The sequence below is a fragment of the Chlamydotis macqueenii genome, chromosome 13 (genome assembly GCF_036417535.1).
Source record: "Chlamydotis macqueenii isolate bChlMac1 chromosome 13, bChlMac1.mat, whole genome shotgun sequence".
Lineage (NCBI taxonomy): Eukaryota > Metazoa > Chordata > Aves > Otidiformes > Otididae > Chlamydotis > Chlamydotis macqueenii.
The window spans coordinates 11451967-11469428 of NC_141568.1; the positions used below are offsets into that span (position 1 = coordinate 11451967).

The 17462-nt window shown below is 35.2% G+C and overlaps 1 protein-coding gene across 5 annotated transcripts in view; it reads left to right on the forward strand.

Annotated features, from left to right (window-relative positions):
* CEP89 (centrosomal protein 89) overlaps window positions 1-17462 on the forward strand; it is a 38290-nt gene that overhangs the window by 8750 nt on the left and 12078 nt on the right. For all 5 annotated transcript variants that reach the window (XM_086758250.1, XM_086758253.1, XM_086758251.1 and 2 more), the window contains 10 exons: window positions 2233-2451; window positions 2827-2969; window positions 3313-3363; window positions 4361-4444; window positions 5389-5496; window positions 6630-6741; window positions 8411-8591; window positions 9510-9677; window positions 10250-10391; window positions 12378-12467. In XM_086758250.1, coding sequence (XP_086614376.1) covers window positions 2233-2451; window positions 2827-2969; window positions 3313-3363; window positions 4361-4444; window positions 5389-5496; window positions 6630-6741; window positions 8411-8591; window positions 9510-9677; window positions 10250-10391; window positions 12378-12467 — 1298 coding nt within the window. The remainder of the gene's footprint in view (window positions 1-2232; window positions 2452-2826; window positions 2970-3312; window positions 3364-4360; window positions 4445-5388; window positions 5497-6629; window positions 6742-8410; window positions 8592-9509; window positions 9678-10249; window positions 10392-12377; window positions 12468-17462) is intronic.

Genomic DNA, 17462 nt, shown 5'->3' on the forward strand with positions numbered 1-17462 from the left:
GTTTGGAAAATAAAAACCCAATCTGAGTGATTTTTGGAATCTTAAGTACTCTTTGCTGGGTTAAAAACTGACTGGATGGCTGGACCCAAGGAGTTGTGGTGAATGGAGTTAAATCCAGCTGGCAGCCAGTCACCACCAGCAGTGGTGTTCCCCATGGCTCAGTACTGGGGCTAGTTCTGTTTAACAGCTTTGTTAGGGATCTGGATGAGGGGGTTGAGTGCACCCTCAGTCAGTTTGCAGGTGACACCAAGTTGAGCAGGAGTGTCGATCTGCTTGAGGGTAGGAAGGCTCTGCAGAGGGATCTGGACAGGCTGGATTGACGGGCCAAGGTCAGTTGTATGAGACTCAACAAGGCCAAGTGCCAGGTCCTGCACTCTAGACACAACAACCCCATGCAGTGCTACAGGCTTAGGGAAGAGTGGCTGGAAAGCTGCCCAGCCGAAAAGGATCCGAGAGTGTTGATCGACAGCTGACTGAACATGAGGCAGCAGTGTGCCCAGGTAGCCAAGAGAGCCAGTAGCATCCTGGCTTGTATCAGAAATAGTGTGGCCAGCAGGACTCGGGAAGTGTCTGTCCTGTACTCAGCACTGGTGGGGCCGTGCCTTGAATACTGTGTTCAGCTTTGGGCCCCTCACTGCAAGAAAGACATAGAGGTGCTGGAGTGCATCCAAAGAAGGGCAGCAAAGCTGGTGAAGGGTCTGGAGCACAAGTCCTGTGAGGAGCGGCTGAGAGAACTGGCGTCATTTAGTCTGGAGAAAAGGAGGCTGAGGGGAGACCTTATCACTCTCTACAGCTACCTGAAAGGAGGCTGTAGTGAGGTGGGGGTTGATCTCTTCTCCCAAGTAACAAGTGATAGGACAAGAAGAAATGGCCTCAAGTTGTGCTAGGGGAGGTTTAGATTGGATATTAGGAAAAATTTCTTCACCAAAAGGGTTGTCAAGCATTCGAATAGGCTGCCCAGGGAGGTGGTAGAGTCACCATCCCTGGAGATATTTAAAAGATTTGTAGATGTGGTGCTTAGGGCCTTAGTTTAGTGGTGGACTTGGCAGTTATCTGTTGGACTTGATCTTAAAAGGTCTTTTCCAACCTAAATGAATCTGTGCTTGTGAAATGATGTAATGAAATTAAAGTCATACTGGAACTCTCCCATCCCTTAAGTTTCATCTGCACTAGAGGATGTCACCATTATTAAACATCCCATTGCAACTGCAGTGGTAAACATGTAGTGATATGAGGTATGTGGTCTACCTTCAGCTAGTGCCTTACTTGTATGTTAGTGCATCCACGTAACAGTTCCAGGCATAGCACCTCTGAACTCTGTGTGTCACATGGATGGGATCTGTGCCTATCAGAAGTTTATGGGGTTTTGTGTATTTCTGTGCTGTCCAAGTATCTTATGCCTTCTCACAGGAAGTTAACAGTGACCGTAAGTTCCTGAAATATTACTAAACACATGAAGCTGTTATATGTCATCAATAACAAGAGATAGCTCTGTATTTCAAAACCAGTTCTTGGGTTTTATATATATCCTGTAGTAAGGAATTGTTCTGTACTAAGTTCTATTCATGCCTGTATGTTGTTAGATTATGCTGGCTCTTAAAGCTCTGATGGTAAGGGTAAAATCTCAGCCTTCGTTTTAACAGGTGATCTGTTTTGCCCATACAGATGAAAAGGAAAATTTGGAAGTGTGATTCATTATTACTAATGCAACAATATATCCATGATTGTGCAGATGATCTAAAATTTTACTTTTGTAAGGACTATTAAGTAACTTCTATTCAGTAACAGATTAATGAAGCCTGTTCAGTGGGAAGGAAGGTAAAGCGTTCATTACATAGGTGATTAAAATAAGGAGGGGTCAAAAGGGCTGACTAGTTCATGTTGGGCACATACACTTTGCTTACTGCAGTGGATATTTCTGTCTCACCTCTCTAGTCATGATGCTAGGGAGAGGGAGATCTGTTAAGACTTTATTTTCCCCTTAAGGAAGGAATGCTTTCAGTGTCTGAGAGAAAAAAATGTGAACTTGCAGCCATTCCACTGTGTAACTCTCTTTCCAAGTTCACTTTTTTCATTCTCTTGCCTTATCTTCTGGGAGTCATGAGCTGATTTGTATTTGATGAAATATCACTCATATATAATGCTAATATTAGAAAAAAAAAGATTTTAATTTGCTGAAACTCTTATTCAAGTCTGAATACCATTTAAATATATTGTACTGTGTCATTACAGATGTATCTGTTCGGGCAAGGCAAGCACAGGAAAATATGACTAAAGTAAAGTTCAGAGAACTAGAACAAGAAAACTGGTCTCTTAAGAAGGCATATCAGGCTATGGTCCAACAGTTTGAGGGAACAAAACAGCAAATGGAAGAACAGCAGTTAAAGCTGAAGAGACTAGAACAAGAAAACAGAAGACTTAAAGAAGCTGCAGAGAAGTCGCATAGAGAAGGTGGGAGAAACGTATAAGCTATTCTGTAGTTATCTTGTTTGATTTTTTTCTTATTTCTTACAACTTCTTCCTGCAGTAGTAGGTTTCCACTCATTGATTTGAGAAAGTATCTATGCAGAATTAGTTTCCCAACAGTATTTTCTATGTTTGTAGAAATTTTGTTAAGGAATAATTAAATGATCATGAAAAGAAATTAGGTTTTTGAAATTTAATGGTATTTTGTTAGTAATTATTCACAGGATTATTCCATTACAGTATTTTGAGAGTTCTCTTATGATTCTAGCTTATTGACATTTTTTCCTTAAAATTAACAGATTATTCTGAACATTTCTTGACTTTTGATGGAATTTTCTTGTTGGATATTTGTTTTAATAGAGGAGGCTACAGAATTACTTTCTCTCAGACAACAAGCACAAGAATTGGTAGATGAAAATGATGCTTTGAAAATGACAGTCCATCGTTTAAATGTAGAATTAAGTCGCTATCAAACTAAATTCAGGCCACTGTCCCAAGAAGAGGTGAGAATCTTGGTTATAAAGGCCATTTGTACTGAAATGTCCCATTGTCATTTCATTCATCTTTGAATTCTTAAGACTATTTTCTCCAAATTTGCCACAAAGTCTACAAATGGCATTGGCTTTTTCTGAAATTTAAAATAAGCATTTATTGTTAAGTCTAACTTTAGTAAGATATTGAACTTCCAGTTTTGTCAACTTTGTTGAGTCTGTGTTACATATGCAACACATGTAATTACATAAAAACATAAGCTTGTTTGGAGTAATAGTTGTGACTGCAGTTGGCAGTGGTTGGTGTTTCAAAAAGCAGAAATAATTCCAGGATCTTTTTAAAAATCTACTTTAGCATCTAAACCTGAAAAGTTTACCCATGAAAGAACCACCACCACCATGGCTGGTAAGTAAAATATTTTTACTAACCTGTTAATTTCTTTCTAAGTAGTAGAATTTCTTTACTGGAACCAAAATATTCAGCATACTGTTTAGTTACTCTGCTGAACTGTCACATACTAGTAGAATATTAAATATCCATGTTTGTTGCATAAAAATATGTAGGGCAGAACTTTGCAATGAATGTGTGACTGCCCCAGTTGAACTTGCAGTAAGCTACAGACTGCATACAATCACAACTTTGAACTACTGAATGCAAGTTAAGAAGAAGTACTTTTACCCTGAGAATTATAAATACAATCTTTACTTAGTATTGTCTAGCATATAGTTTGCTTTAAGGTCTGTTGCTTAACTGTTAATCCTCTGCTGTGATTATTTTTAAGATGATGCTAAAAGAAAATAGCATATTTCAGTGATTCTGATGGTAGGAATGGTCATGGGTCTACTAGTAGCCTATGACCTTCTGGCAAGGAGAAGGCAAATAGTCTGAGAAATTGAATGCATTTGTAATATGTGAAATAGTTTCTCCTTGAAATGCTAATCAGATCTTAAATTTTCTTTCCCCATTGTTATTCAGAGCTATACAGAAATAGGAAAGTCCTCCTTCTGCTCTGTCTTTCTAGTTATAATATCCAAGAATCGCATACGTATGTACTTAGTTTTAAAGATGCAGGTTTGAGAGCCCAAAAATTCCTTTCTCACTTTCTAATGAATCTGGGCTAAATTTCATTATTATTAACTGTATTCCCTGTGGTGTTCCAGTTTGGTTTTGTATTAATTTTCATCCACATTCTGCAGCATCATTTTGCATATGGTGGTCTGTGTGCTTGTATGCTTGCGTGTGTGTGTGTGTGTGTATGCACTTTTGTCTGCAAAGCATATACGAAAACCCTTAATAGCTTTTAAAACTAGCAATATATAGCAGGAGGAGTGGTAAAAAGTATTGATGAGGGTATGGTTTGTAATTGATTTATATGGATTGATTTTTAAATTTTTTTTTTAAGTTGGATATGAAGTATTTGTCACCTCTTCTGTTGGCCTATGAAGACAGAATAAGAGAAAAGGAAGATTTAAATCTTGAACACGAGGTAAATTGCTGTTTAAAGAAAACATACTTCTACTAAAGCAGAAGTAAATTACTGAAATTTTTTAAAGGAATTTATCAAAGCTGTTTTCTGCCCAAAATTAAAAGTGACTTTGTTTTACTTTTCCATGCATAGTTATTTTGCTGTCTCTTATCCTACTTGGCTTGCTTGTTTTTTTTCCGCCTGTTCAGATGCAGAAGCAGGCACTACACTGAGATGTACAAGAATTGTGTTCTCTGAATAGAGTAAGCCATAAACACAGTCTGTGGTAGAAAGAATTTACTATTGTCATTCATAATGGGCATGCAGTGCCCTGTATAGCTGCTCTTCCAGCTACAGGCCTGTGGATTTTATGGTAGAAGAATATTTACTTCTAGTTATTTAAGGAATGAGTGTTAAGGAATGTGTACTCATTTTGCTCTTCAGAAGTATTTTTTTTGTTACTGAACCCTTGATAAATAGTGGGGCTTTAAAGCAAAACTGCCATAGCTTTTCAAAATAATTTATTTCCTTCAAAAAAAAAAAAAGCCATAAAACAAGCAGAAAACACTGAGGGTTTCATATTACTGTAAATTCACTGTAATGTCCTACCATATTCAATTTCATGTCAGTCATCCTGAAAATGTATAGTATCTTATAGTAATTTCCAGAATTCATTTTTTTAAATCCATACTTTAAGGATCTACAACTTGCTTAGTTCAAATGACACTTGGCCAAAATATGTTGCAATTAAAATATCTCTATTTTTTAAAATCAAATATTACTAGCTTGATGAAGTATTTTAGAAGTATGCACATGTGAATTAAAGATGAATGAGATAATATGCTGTTAACAGAAGAATTAGAAGGCACCCAAGCATGGATGTTTGTTAAAGTTTTTTTTGATGCAAAAGTTAAAACAAAATACTTACCTCCAAAGAATTTTATGAGAAGTCCTTTGTCTTCCAGGAGGATATGAAGAATTTTAAAGTACGAGTTGAAGAATTGGTGAAGGAGAATGAAGACCTGCTTGAGCAATTAAATAAAAATAACTTTATTACTCCTACAGAATGGCAAGTTATATTACTAGTAATTAATTTAAAAGCTACTCTATTTTGCTTTGCATGCAAACTTTTGAGATTACAGATCTTAAGGAAAAATTTTGTTCCCCTCAAGCAAGTTAAGTTTTGCTGAAGAGTTAATAGGGTCATGATTATGTCTTGTTGGAACAATGCTGATCTGCAATGCCTGAAATAATTTTGGAGTAAAGATTAAACAGTGAATGTGTATTTTTGCACCTAAAGCCCATGTAATTCTGTCCCAGACCTTGCAGGGTTCATACTTAACTTTTACACATCTTCTAATAGTAGGAATGTACCAATGACATCAGTTTTTCATTAATATAAAATGGTATTGGAATATGGCATTAGAAGAATTTGACGTTCCTGAGAAGTGAAATAATGCAAATATCAGGAATTTAAGTAATACAAAATATGTATGAGGTTTAATAACAATTTACCTCAGTCAGGCATTCATCAGGTGGCAACTGAGATGAAGAAGAGACTGATCTCACTTCTTCATCGCAAGATCGTTGTGAGCTTTTTAGGGCAACAGCTGTAAAGAAGAAAAATAGGCAGTATAGTCCTGGGGTATGTTAGAATAGGTCCTTCTAGTAGAGGCTGGGCAATAACAACGACAAGAACTACTTAAGCTGCATTTATAGGACTGAGGGACTCTGCAACAAGCTGTCCAGAGAGGCTATGGCATCTCTCCATCCCTAGAGATATTCAAAAGCCATCTGGACATGGTCATGGGCAGCTGGCTTTAGGTGCTTCTACTTGAGCAGAGGAGTTTGACCAAATGACCTCCAGAGATCCCTTCCAACCTCAGCCATTCTATGATGCTGCAATTCTAATTCAGACATACATATTTTTCCTTCTTTCTGTGGGGAATTTTTGCTTTAGTTAGTAAAAGATTTTAAACATTATTTAAAATAATTTACATTTTGAGGGTTGTGAGTTCATGTCTCTAATAAGCTTACCTTGCATCCCAATGTTGCTTTCAATGAGGATTTAAAATTTGTTTTTTAAAGACATTCAAGTATGATTTTATAAGTTTACACTGTTGAAAGTCAGTTGCATTTTTTTCTTTGGACATAAGTTAATATTTGAATTATATTTTGTTTATAAGCCAGTTGTCATTGCAGGCAGCAGCTGCAAACTCAGGCCAAGCTGGTCTTGGAAGAAAATGGATTGTTGATGCAGCAACTCGAAATTCAACAAGCTAAAGCAAAAGATAGTCACAGGCAACATGTGCAAGAAGGTAAAGTGCTTGAGTTGCTAGTCATTTGAACTATGCCAGAGATAGTACTGCAGGCTTGGTTTTTTGTTTGTTTGTTTATTTGTGGAATTTTTTTTGTTTTGGTAGGGTTTGGGGGTTTTTGGTTTTGGATTTTTTTTGCAACTTCATATATGCCTACAAAACATCACTGAATGCATCTGACACTAATATGAGATCAAGTTCTGTATGTCAGCTGATACTGAAAAGAAATGTCAATATTACCTATTGACACTATACAGCATACTCCAGTTTAACTTGCTTCCTCTGAAAAAGTGACACAACTGTTAAAGAGCAATGCACTCATTTTTATAATTTAAGAGCATTTTAAACTTTACAGGTTGGTATTTGTGAGGTATTACTTGCATATTTAAGTGTTCCATTTAGAATTTGTAGAGTTCTTTAATTTTCTGCTTTGTAACCAATGTTTATCACTTAATATAGTTAATTGTATCATAAGTAGCAGTATTTGATTTTACACTTTTATAATTTGATACTGCTTAAATTTACATACATCTTCAAGTAATAATCTGTTATCTATTGCTGTTTTATCAGAGCTTTGCTTGAATTCAGAACACTTGATATTCCTTGTCTTTCCTGTAAATACTATTTCTTGACCAAGATTAATTTTTCTGCTGATAGTTATTTTTGCATTGGCAGATTTCTCTGGATATTTCTTGTTAATAGCCTTCTGACTGGATATTAGAAAAAGAACAAGCATTTTATGGTTTAAAATCCCCAAACTGAAAGTAATATTTCTTTGTGAAGTTTAAAAAGCAAAATTGAAACTTAATTCACAGATTAGGATGTTCTGAAAAACATATAACTATGTATGATTAACCTAAGTCGGTGATGAGAACAGTTTCCTTAAGTGAACCTGTAGAGCAAAACTCCAATTCTGAGATTTTTTATTAATCTGCCACCTAATTCCATGAACACTTTCCTTTCTGCTTTTAAAGCTCCCGAGTTTGTTGTTTAGACTTTTATCTCTCTATATCCATTGTGTTTAGAAGATAACAACTCATCATACCAAAGGCCAAAGGTCAGACAATACCCCAAAATCAGGTGTTCCTCCTTCCAAATATTAAAATAGCTTGATCTAGTATGAGTTCTCAGAACATCCGTAGTAAACACTGGCAGATTTTATTATCTATTGGTGAAATTCTCACAAGGAAACAAGAGCCCTGATCTTCCATTAGGTTCCTACAATTGTTTTGGCAGCACATCCAGCAATTGAAATACATACTACAGAAAAAATTGAGAGATCAGTGAACAGAAACTAGGCAGTCACTAGATATGTGCCCTATCTACTAGCCTAACAGAGTCATCTTTCCTTCTAGGTTCTTTTCCAGAATTAGTAAAATCTGAATCAGAGGATTTTTCAGAGTAAAATGACACTTCAGTGAGCTAATAGCCCTGAGAACAAGTAGTCTTGAAATTTTGGTACTTTTCCAAAACAAACTGCTTGAGACAGCAAAAAAAAAAAAAAAAATCCAAGCTGTTAAAATATGAAACAAACTGACAAATCCACTGTTACATAATGCTATGAACAGCTAGGAATTGTCATATTATTGGTTTAGCTGGAGTTTCACTAGGTGATTGAATTAGTTCTGCTGTACCTAGTTGTTACCTTTTTTTTTTCCCCTCCCAAAAGCTTCAAAATTGACCAAAAAGATAACAATCTTAGAAGATAAGAAACAGAGTCAAGAAGAAGAGATAGCAGAATACCAGAAACAGTTGGAAGCTTTGCATTCTACTTGTGAAGAGCTGAAAGCCAAACTGGGTAGCAGAATAGCAGCAGAAGAGCACTTTGCTCTGGTGAATGATTTAAAAAGGTATGAGTTTACGTATGGTGCACAGAGAAACAATTATGCAAAGAGTTCATACAAACAGATCCGCATCACTCTGCAGGTAGGAGGCAAGTGGAAACTTATGCTGGTAATCTAGGAAAGTAACTACCAAAGTACAAAGAAAGGTAAAGAAATATTTCAAAAATACTGTCTCGCTTTTTATAGACAATGAAAATTACAGAAGGAAATCCCAGATCTAGAGGTACTGGTCAAGTGTTTCTACTGTAGAGTGCACACTGCTAAATGTAGCTTTTTAAACAGTTGAAAAGGAGGCATTAAAAATATTTTTGTCAAATCTATCTACTTCTATCAACACTGTATATAAAACGTTCTCATTCTTTTGTTCCCATCTTTGGAACAATGTCTGAAGGATCCTGAAATTCTAAATGAAAAATATTAAATTTATCCAGCCTTTACAATATAGAAATAACATTAAACAGCACAACATAAAAGTACTATCATGCAGCATAGTCTGTAAAGTACTGTTTTTCTGAAGACATTCTGTAAATTTGTTTACTTTCAAGCCTTCAGATAGTGGAAGTTACTGTTTCTTGGTACAGTGCCCTCTTGAGAAGTTCTCAGATCTTGTTTTTGTCATTGCTAGTAATTTCTTGAAAAAAAATAGGAGGGGAATACATTTGGACTGTATAGGATATTTTTAGAATTTAAATTATATTTCTGGTGCAGTCAGGTTGAATTATTTGAATAATTTTGCTTGTATTATAATTCATTTATGATTTGATGTATCATGAGATTGTAATACCTCTCTGATGTCACCACTGAACATTAAGCATTCTCAATTTGTCTTTTTCGTACCTTCAACATGAGTGTCTTACTGTAACTTAGCTTTTTAGTGCAGTAGGTCTATACATGACGCCTGTTCTACGCTACTGGTTCTTCCAGCCACTTACAACAGGAGCAGGAGAAAAAGCACTGTGAGGTAGAAGATCTAATGGGAAAGATAGCATCACTGCAAGCTCAAAACAAGAAACTGCTTTTAGAGAAAAATAACTTCATGGCTGACAACAAGATCCTGGAAACAGAAATGGAAATGACACAAAAAACAAACAGGTCATATCACATTCTCTTTTTCTTATATAGAGATACTTGTATTTCTAAAAATAAGAGCAGAAATAGCTGTAAGAATATTTTTGGACATCCCCCAGTGTGTGATTTCTACCTATTACAGAAAAAACATGTTTTCTAAACACATCTTTGTAACATCTAAAGGTCTGGTCATCAAGTAACTTTGCTAGGCTTCGTATGTTTTCATGCACGCTTTTCTATGTCTACATGCACATTAAGAGTACATCTTTAATGCTAGTAGTTAGCTATAGCAAGTAATTATTTGTGTACTCACCTGAAAAGTAGCATTTCATGCTATTTGCAGACCTTCTTGTGCACCCGCGTAGTTCACTTAGGCACACAATACTTGTGAAAACATTATTGTTATGTTTCTTAAGAAATAGGAGCTTATAGCCATTGCACAAATTGTTCTTTTGCATAATTGTAACTGTTGTCTTTAACGGTATATTTAACTGTTTGAGACTTGTACAAGTTGGTTTGCACATGCAATGCAAGTTCTTTTAATCCCATTATTAATTCCCAATCTGAAGATTTTTCTTTTTCTGTTAATTTTATAGGCGATTAAGGAAGAAAGTAGCTCTTTTGAAACTGCACTTGGAGGAAGCAATGGAAAAAGAAGTTGTAGCCCATCACTGTCTAACAGACCTTATTGGTTTGGTGGAGAAGATAGCTCGGGAACGTGATCATCTTATTTTTTTGGTAATTATCTTTAAATAATTAATATGACTTAATTGATATTTTTCACACAATTATCATCCTACTGGCACAACTTACTGTTAATTTTCATTACCAAAAAAGAAAGCTATCATTTCAGTTTAAGGATTTAGCTATTTAAATAGACTTTTGCAAATAGGATAGGAGCAGCAAAAGATTATTTTCTAGAAGAGTGGTTAAAAGCAACTACCTGGATTTCTGGAGATAACATCAGCATTAGGGTTTGCAATAGTATGTATCAAGTTTAATAGACTTTTAAAATCTGATTTTAGAGATTGGCTTCAGTTGTTGAAGCTACACATATTGAAAAATAGCACACAATCATAAATTTTTAATACACATTTCTAACTCTAGAGGTAAACTATTAGCCCTGAAGTGATCTGTATGGACTTTCTAGTGTGGATGCATGTTATTGTTCCTTTTTGGTCAGCAGTCATTTTGACAGGCTGGTTGATAGTTCTGGAACAACTTCTGTTTAGTGGAAGTGTCTGGCATGGAAGTTACTGGGCTTTTTATAGGCACATTTCATTTCCTTTACAAGATCTTGGGCACAATTTCAATTTTACATATTGATACCCTGTCTTCAAAATTGGTTCTGGAAACCATTTCACAAAACTTTGTTAAAATAAAGCTTCTTTTTCTTCTGTTGTTCAGGTAGTAGACAAAGGTTGTAATGAGTGTTGGGTAAAAAGATTCTATGTGGTTGATTCCTAATTCTAGTACTATGGTGGCCCAACTCAAATCCTTGTCCACTGTGAACGGGACTTCAGGATTGTGAATTTAGGCACAATAAGTGTCTGCTAGGAATTAGGGGAACTGGTTCTTATCTCTCAATCTCTGGCATATCTACTTTCAAATATTCAGCATACCATATTAGAAATATAACAGAAATCCAGAATTACCTGTAAGTACAAGGTGTGCCATTTGGATTAATAATACCCTGGTAGACGTTCATAATACTTTTAGCCGTAAAAGCCTGTTTCAGAAGGAAAGGTGTGTTAACGTAACTATAATCAGCACAAGGTAGCATAAACCCTATCTTTACAAGTGTGCAGTATTTGACATCATATTCTTCCCTTCTGAAACCCGCACCTGAAAGTATACAGCAGAAAAAAGTTTCATGCACATGCAGCCCAAAATGCAGTCAGCTATGGCCTGTCTTTCTGTAGACAGGTATAAACTGATCCAGCAATTAGAAGCCAGTCCTGTCATGCAAAACAGAATTTATCTCTTCCTTTTGGATCACATTCTCTTGTGTATGTGTATGATGATGATACATACTTACATGCTGTCCATTATTTCTCCATTTTGTGGCTTAGGTACTAAACAGCGCACAAGTTTTGCTTTTTTTATGAAATCACTGTGTCTGGGCTGACAGCAGAGATACTCTGAGACAAGCTTTCCTACTGAAATAGTCTAATATCAGTAAAACCTTTAAACATTCAAGTTTACTTTGATGTCTGGTAGAGCTGAATCAGAACAACCTGTTCCTATTTTTAATTGCTGAACTTAAAACCTACCTTGACAGAAAGTTAGACTGCAGGTATCTTGTAGTCACATAATCTGGTAAGGTTGTCTGATGGGAAGGCCTATAAAACAAAACTAATAGAATTAGAGCCAGACTATTAAATCTGACCCAGAAGGATGAGTCTCATGCATACAAATGGGTCCCTAAATATACATACATAGATGTGTAGAAGAATATGCAAAATTGGTTGGGTTTACAATAGCAGTGTTTATGATCCTTCCAGAATAAAACTGTTCCAAGGTATTATTTTGTTAGTGAGATAGTATTTGCAGTCAGTTGATGAATTATTAATTAGCCATTATTAGAATAATTTTCAGGATTCTTTTTCCATCTTGGTTCTTCAGACTATTTGAGCACAAAACAGAATAGCTTGTCTTCCTCTGTAGGTGTTTTGTCTGCCCTGTCTAAAGTAATGATTAGTTATGTATACTCTATGTTTGCAGGCTAAACATCTGGAAAATGAGAATCATTGTGTTCTCAACAAAATAGTAGAAGGCAGTCAACGCTTAGGAAGATTGGAAGAAAAAGTTAAGGTAAGCAGTATTTCTAAGCTAAATATTTAAGGGTTTTTATTGGTTTTTTTTTTTTTTAATGAGAAAAGTCAGTAGTTAAATTGTGTCAGTGTTTTTATGAAAGACTTATGGATTATTTTTAAAAAAGTTTTTAAAAAGCAAAACAGGTCATTGTTACAGTTTTCAGAAATGTATTTTTCCATTGTATTTGTACATTGCATGTCTACCAGGTCATTGCATTTACATCTTTACGTGGAGAATTATGACTAGTTGTAAAAGTAACTAAAAACTATACCTTATTTGTATTTCATTTTTGCTCTGTAATGTAGGCCAGTAATTCTCTCTCCTACTTTTTTGAGGCTCTACTATAGTGCTTCAACTTTAAGTCCATTACAATTAGATTTGGAAGAAGGAAAACATATTCCAAGTGTATAACTTGTAGTTATCCTCAAGTAGTTTCATATGGCCATAGGGTAGGAGGTTTAGAAACTCAGAGGATGTTCAAACATCTATTATAGGTTATCTTTACAACTGTCTAAACAGATACAAAGTATAGTGTGCAGCTGTAGTATAACAGCATATAGCCTGAAATACATTTGAAACTTTTATGGTTTAACGTCTTTGGTGCTACCATAATTGCTTTTCCTGTCAATTAAAAAAAAAAAAAAGGAGAATGATATCTGGCATATTGGTTTCTGTATATAGAAAGTAATAGATATTACTTACAAAAGCTGTTTTCTACTGAGTCAAGTTTGTGCAGTTTACCCAAAAGCCTAGAGTCTCCATCCACTGCGCTTTTCCAGTCGAGACCTGTGCTGCTGTTCCTGCATCATATGACTCAAATGTGCACCACCGTGTTACCAGACACCACCTTCTTCTGCACTTTCCTTGTAAGGATCAACACAGCCCAGGAAGTAGCAACAAAGAAAATAAACCAATTTGTAGATATAAAGAGAGAGCAGTAAGCTGAAAAATAGCTAGAATTTGTAAGGAACCCTTCATAAAATACCTGAATGCGTGAAACACTGCCATAAGAGAATTCTTTAATGATACTAAAACAACTAGAAAAAGTTTTTAGCCATTTTCTACCCTCATTCATGTCTATCTAAATTTAGAAAACATCCCCTCCACCAAGACAGTGGCTTGTATTCTTCTTAAATACAGATTTTCTGCAACTTAATAGATCTGTGACTACTATAAGAGATAGAGGAGAGACCTGCATAAAATTAAGAAAATTTGCATGCAGTACATGCTGTAAATTCTAAGTGTAAAACCAAATAAAATTTTTTAAAAATCCTTTTTAACCCATGAACTGTTAAAGGAAATTAGAAAAAACAGCCTATAAATCAAGTTCTTAAATGTTGCTGTTTCTATTTAGCAAAAGTAAGACTTATCTACTTGCAAAACTTCTTAATTTTTGTCAGTAAAGCAGAGAGCTTAAACAGTCACAAAATACCTTAAAATATTACATACTTCTTGGTTGTCTTATTAATTGAACTTCTCTAAAAGCCAGTACCATTTATTTATTTGCTAAAAACACCTTAATTTCTTAAAAACCTCCAGTCAGGTAACACATTTCTAAATTATAAGCTTCATTAATTTGTTCTTTTCAGTGATTTATAGAAAGTTATGGGGATCCTTTTGTTTTACATATTAAAAAAAAATATTTTCGTAAGTCTAAACACATTGTAAACTTTTTTGTTTGGTTCTTTTTAGTCACAAGACTTTTTTTAATCCCAATATCTAATGCAGTTCCTCAAACAGGACAGGCCACATTGCACACACTACTTTTTCAGGTGCTGCTGATAAAAATTCAGGTGAACATGGAAAGGCAAAAGGATTCTTCACTTGGAAGATACTTTTTTGCCTCCACAGTTCATGCACAATTCTAACAACCACGAAACTTGAACAGCAGCTTGAGTGAGAGAAGTTGGAAGCCTCATTAGTCTGATTATAACAGCTGAAGGAATTCTACTATCAGCTGCTTCAGGAAATAACAAACTGGGAAACTGCCCTGTATCATGAGTTACAGGATAAAGCTCTCAGGAGGTATTTAGGTGTATAATCTGTCTCCAGTGATAATAGTATTTAAAATGCATTCATTTTTCTGAAGGGGTGATATAGCTATTGGTAACGTAGTGTTACGCTATTTCTTATCTTAGAAAAGGGTGTTTTGCATTGGCTTTTAGCCATCTTCAGCTAGTTCAGCGAGATACAAGATAAGAGACAAATTATATCATATTAATTAGAGCATACAGTCCTTGGGTTGTGATGAGAGAAAAGCTTCTAGCCTACAGGTTTCAGTTACTTTCAAATGCCTACAGTGTGAGTCTGTATTTTCTATTTTTTAGACATTACCAGCTATCTTATATTTACCATTTGGTGAATTTGTTGCCTCATATCTCGGCAGGCAAAAGCTCATCCAAAACTATGTTACAGGTCAGATGGAGTGTGTGTGTGTCAAAAGATTCTCTGGGGCTTCTTTCACATCACTGCAAATGTTGATGGGAGGAAAGAAGGAAGGCAAGGTGGGGCAGCCATTCTTCACCAGAAACACGTCACATACCCTACAGACAGCGGTTGTTCAAAAAGCTGGCAATTCCATTCCCTTTAGGTCACTTCCCTCTGAAGTCAGGTCATTTGTTTTGCACATAAAAGTGGAGCTGGTCTTCTGGTCTGGAGTTCTTCCTTTTAGTGAATTCTGTCGGAGAAAGTAAATGAAGAAAAATCCCGTGGTTTTGGTTTTTCATTGAGAAGCTTCAAAATAAATCGAGATCTGACAAATCCTTTATTAAACACAGAATAACTATGAAAGTCTTTAGAGCTAAATAACAGACTATTGCTAAAATAAAACCCAAAACCATGTAGATATATAGATACACAGCTTTATTACATATTTTAAACTGTGTATGCTTAAGTTAGGTAGCAAAATAAAAGGGATTCTCTTTATAAATACCCATTTTCAGTTTGGGATTTAGCAATTACTGTTATCAAACTTCATAAACGCATTCACTGTGTATAGTGTTTTGTAGGTTATCAGTACAAGCACGTGAAATTTAGAAAATAACAATAGAGCTATATCAAATAGGTTTAATACAGATATTCAGAAAAAGAAATAATTTTTGTTCAGGAACTATGTTAAGGAAACAAAACTTTGGTATTTTATTTTTTTAAAACAAATTAAGTTGATTTCTACTTCTGCATACTTAGGTTTATGTCAGATAGTTTTTCTGGCATGCTGAACCATGAAAAATATTAAAGCTTACTTACAATCTGTTCTTTACTCGGCCCTTTAAGATTCAGCTACAAGCATCTTTGTCATAATTCTCATAACTCAAAACTTTTCTGAAAAATCTGGTTGTAGAGCAGAGTGTTTAATGCAACTTCATTTCCCTTTGACGTCATAAAAGATTTGACTCAAATCTGAACTAGCTTGTACTGGGACTTTTTTTTTTTTTTTAAACAGGTCAAACATAGAGCTTTTTAATCTCCATCTGTTTTTAAAAATAGTGACAATGTATTTGATAAAAACAGGGTAGTTTTTTAATAATAAATAACCTTCAAATATCTGGTCTATTCACAGTTAATGAGATGGTGGCCTAAAACCATTTGTTACTTACCTCTGAGATGTCTGAACAGCTCAGAATATCCAAGAGATGCTTAACTGTCTTGTGTTCATTATTTTAAGCATATGCCTGGCCCACTAAAATGTTTTCAATTTCAGTATGTAGTTTCTTTTGGTTGTCTTTGTAAATCCATCTTACTGTATATTTCTAAAAAGCAGCATTTCTCCTCTTTTTATATCTACAGACATCAGTTGTGAAAGGCAACTTTAATTATTTCACATCTGCATTGTATACTTTAAATAAGACTTCAGAGAAAGCATTAGAATTCGTTACTTTTTTTTTTTTTTTTTTTTTACCCTGTTTTGGCAGTATCCAGTCATAGTCTTCCTGGCAGGAAGGGAAGACTGTACTTACTAATTTGCATCCTGTCCCTGGAGAAGATACAGCCAAGGAAACTACCTTGAAACTACCTATGAAACCTGTATAATCAACATTGCTCATACGCTGTCAGCAGTGATTGTAAGGGTCCTTGACACAGGAAACTTTTTATGACTGAAATGAAATGACACACTTAGATGTGCTTTTATGTCATTGATATAGGTCCCTTCCAGCTGAATTATTCTAGGGAATTAAATATCAAGACAGAACCAGCAAATTACTATGTACGGAGCAGCTTTTATGTGCAAAAAAAAAAAAAAAAAAAAAAAAAGGTTAAAATGTATCTTACTACTTTGGTTAAAATATATCTTACTACTTTTTTCCCCCACCAATATTTTCAGTATGAAAGGTTAGCATAGCAATTACCTTTTTGGTGGGTTGTTTTGTTGACATTTTGCATTCAACCTTTAGAAGAAATACTTTGTTCTTAATGCCATATTCATTTTGTCATCATAATACATCCGGCTAGCCATTTGATACTGTTTGGATTGAGGTTTGTTCTAAGCAATCATTCAGTGCCTACCTAGAAAAGGATCCACACCTTCCTGGAATTTTTACATAACCATTTTCTAACCATGCCTGGTCTCAGTCTTGATTACAACAATAGACCAGCAGCTAGAAATCACCTTTGGTCTCCACAGAAACACGCTTTCATCTCTGGCAAGTGGCTTTTGTCTCAGTCAATCCTATGGAAGCAGTGGATGGGAAGTGGAGGAGTGCATTATTTCAGTGCATTCTCCAAAGAATCAAAACCACAAGAGCACAGGTTTACTCTTTCCCTCTCTGTCACAATCAGAACAGACCTCTGGTGTTCCAGACAATCCTGGAAACTGCAGCACAGAGTCATATAATGGTGACAAATCCCAGAAGTTAACAAACATCTAAAGTTGCAAAAACGTTAATCCCCTCTAAGACTTTTAAGAATTCTCTTATTTCCAGAGCTGAGCAAAGGCATGAGCCCTTAAAACAAAAAAAAAACTTCTATAATTTTTCTTTTTCCTGTATGCTATTC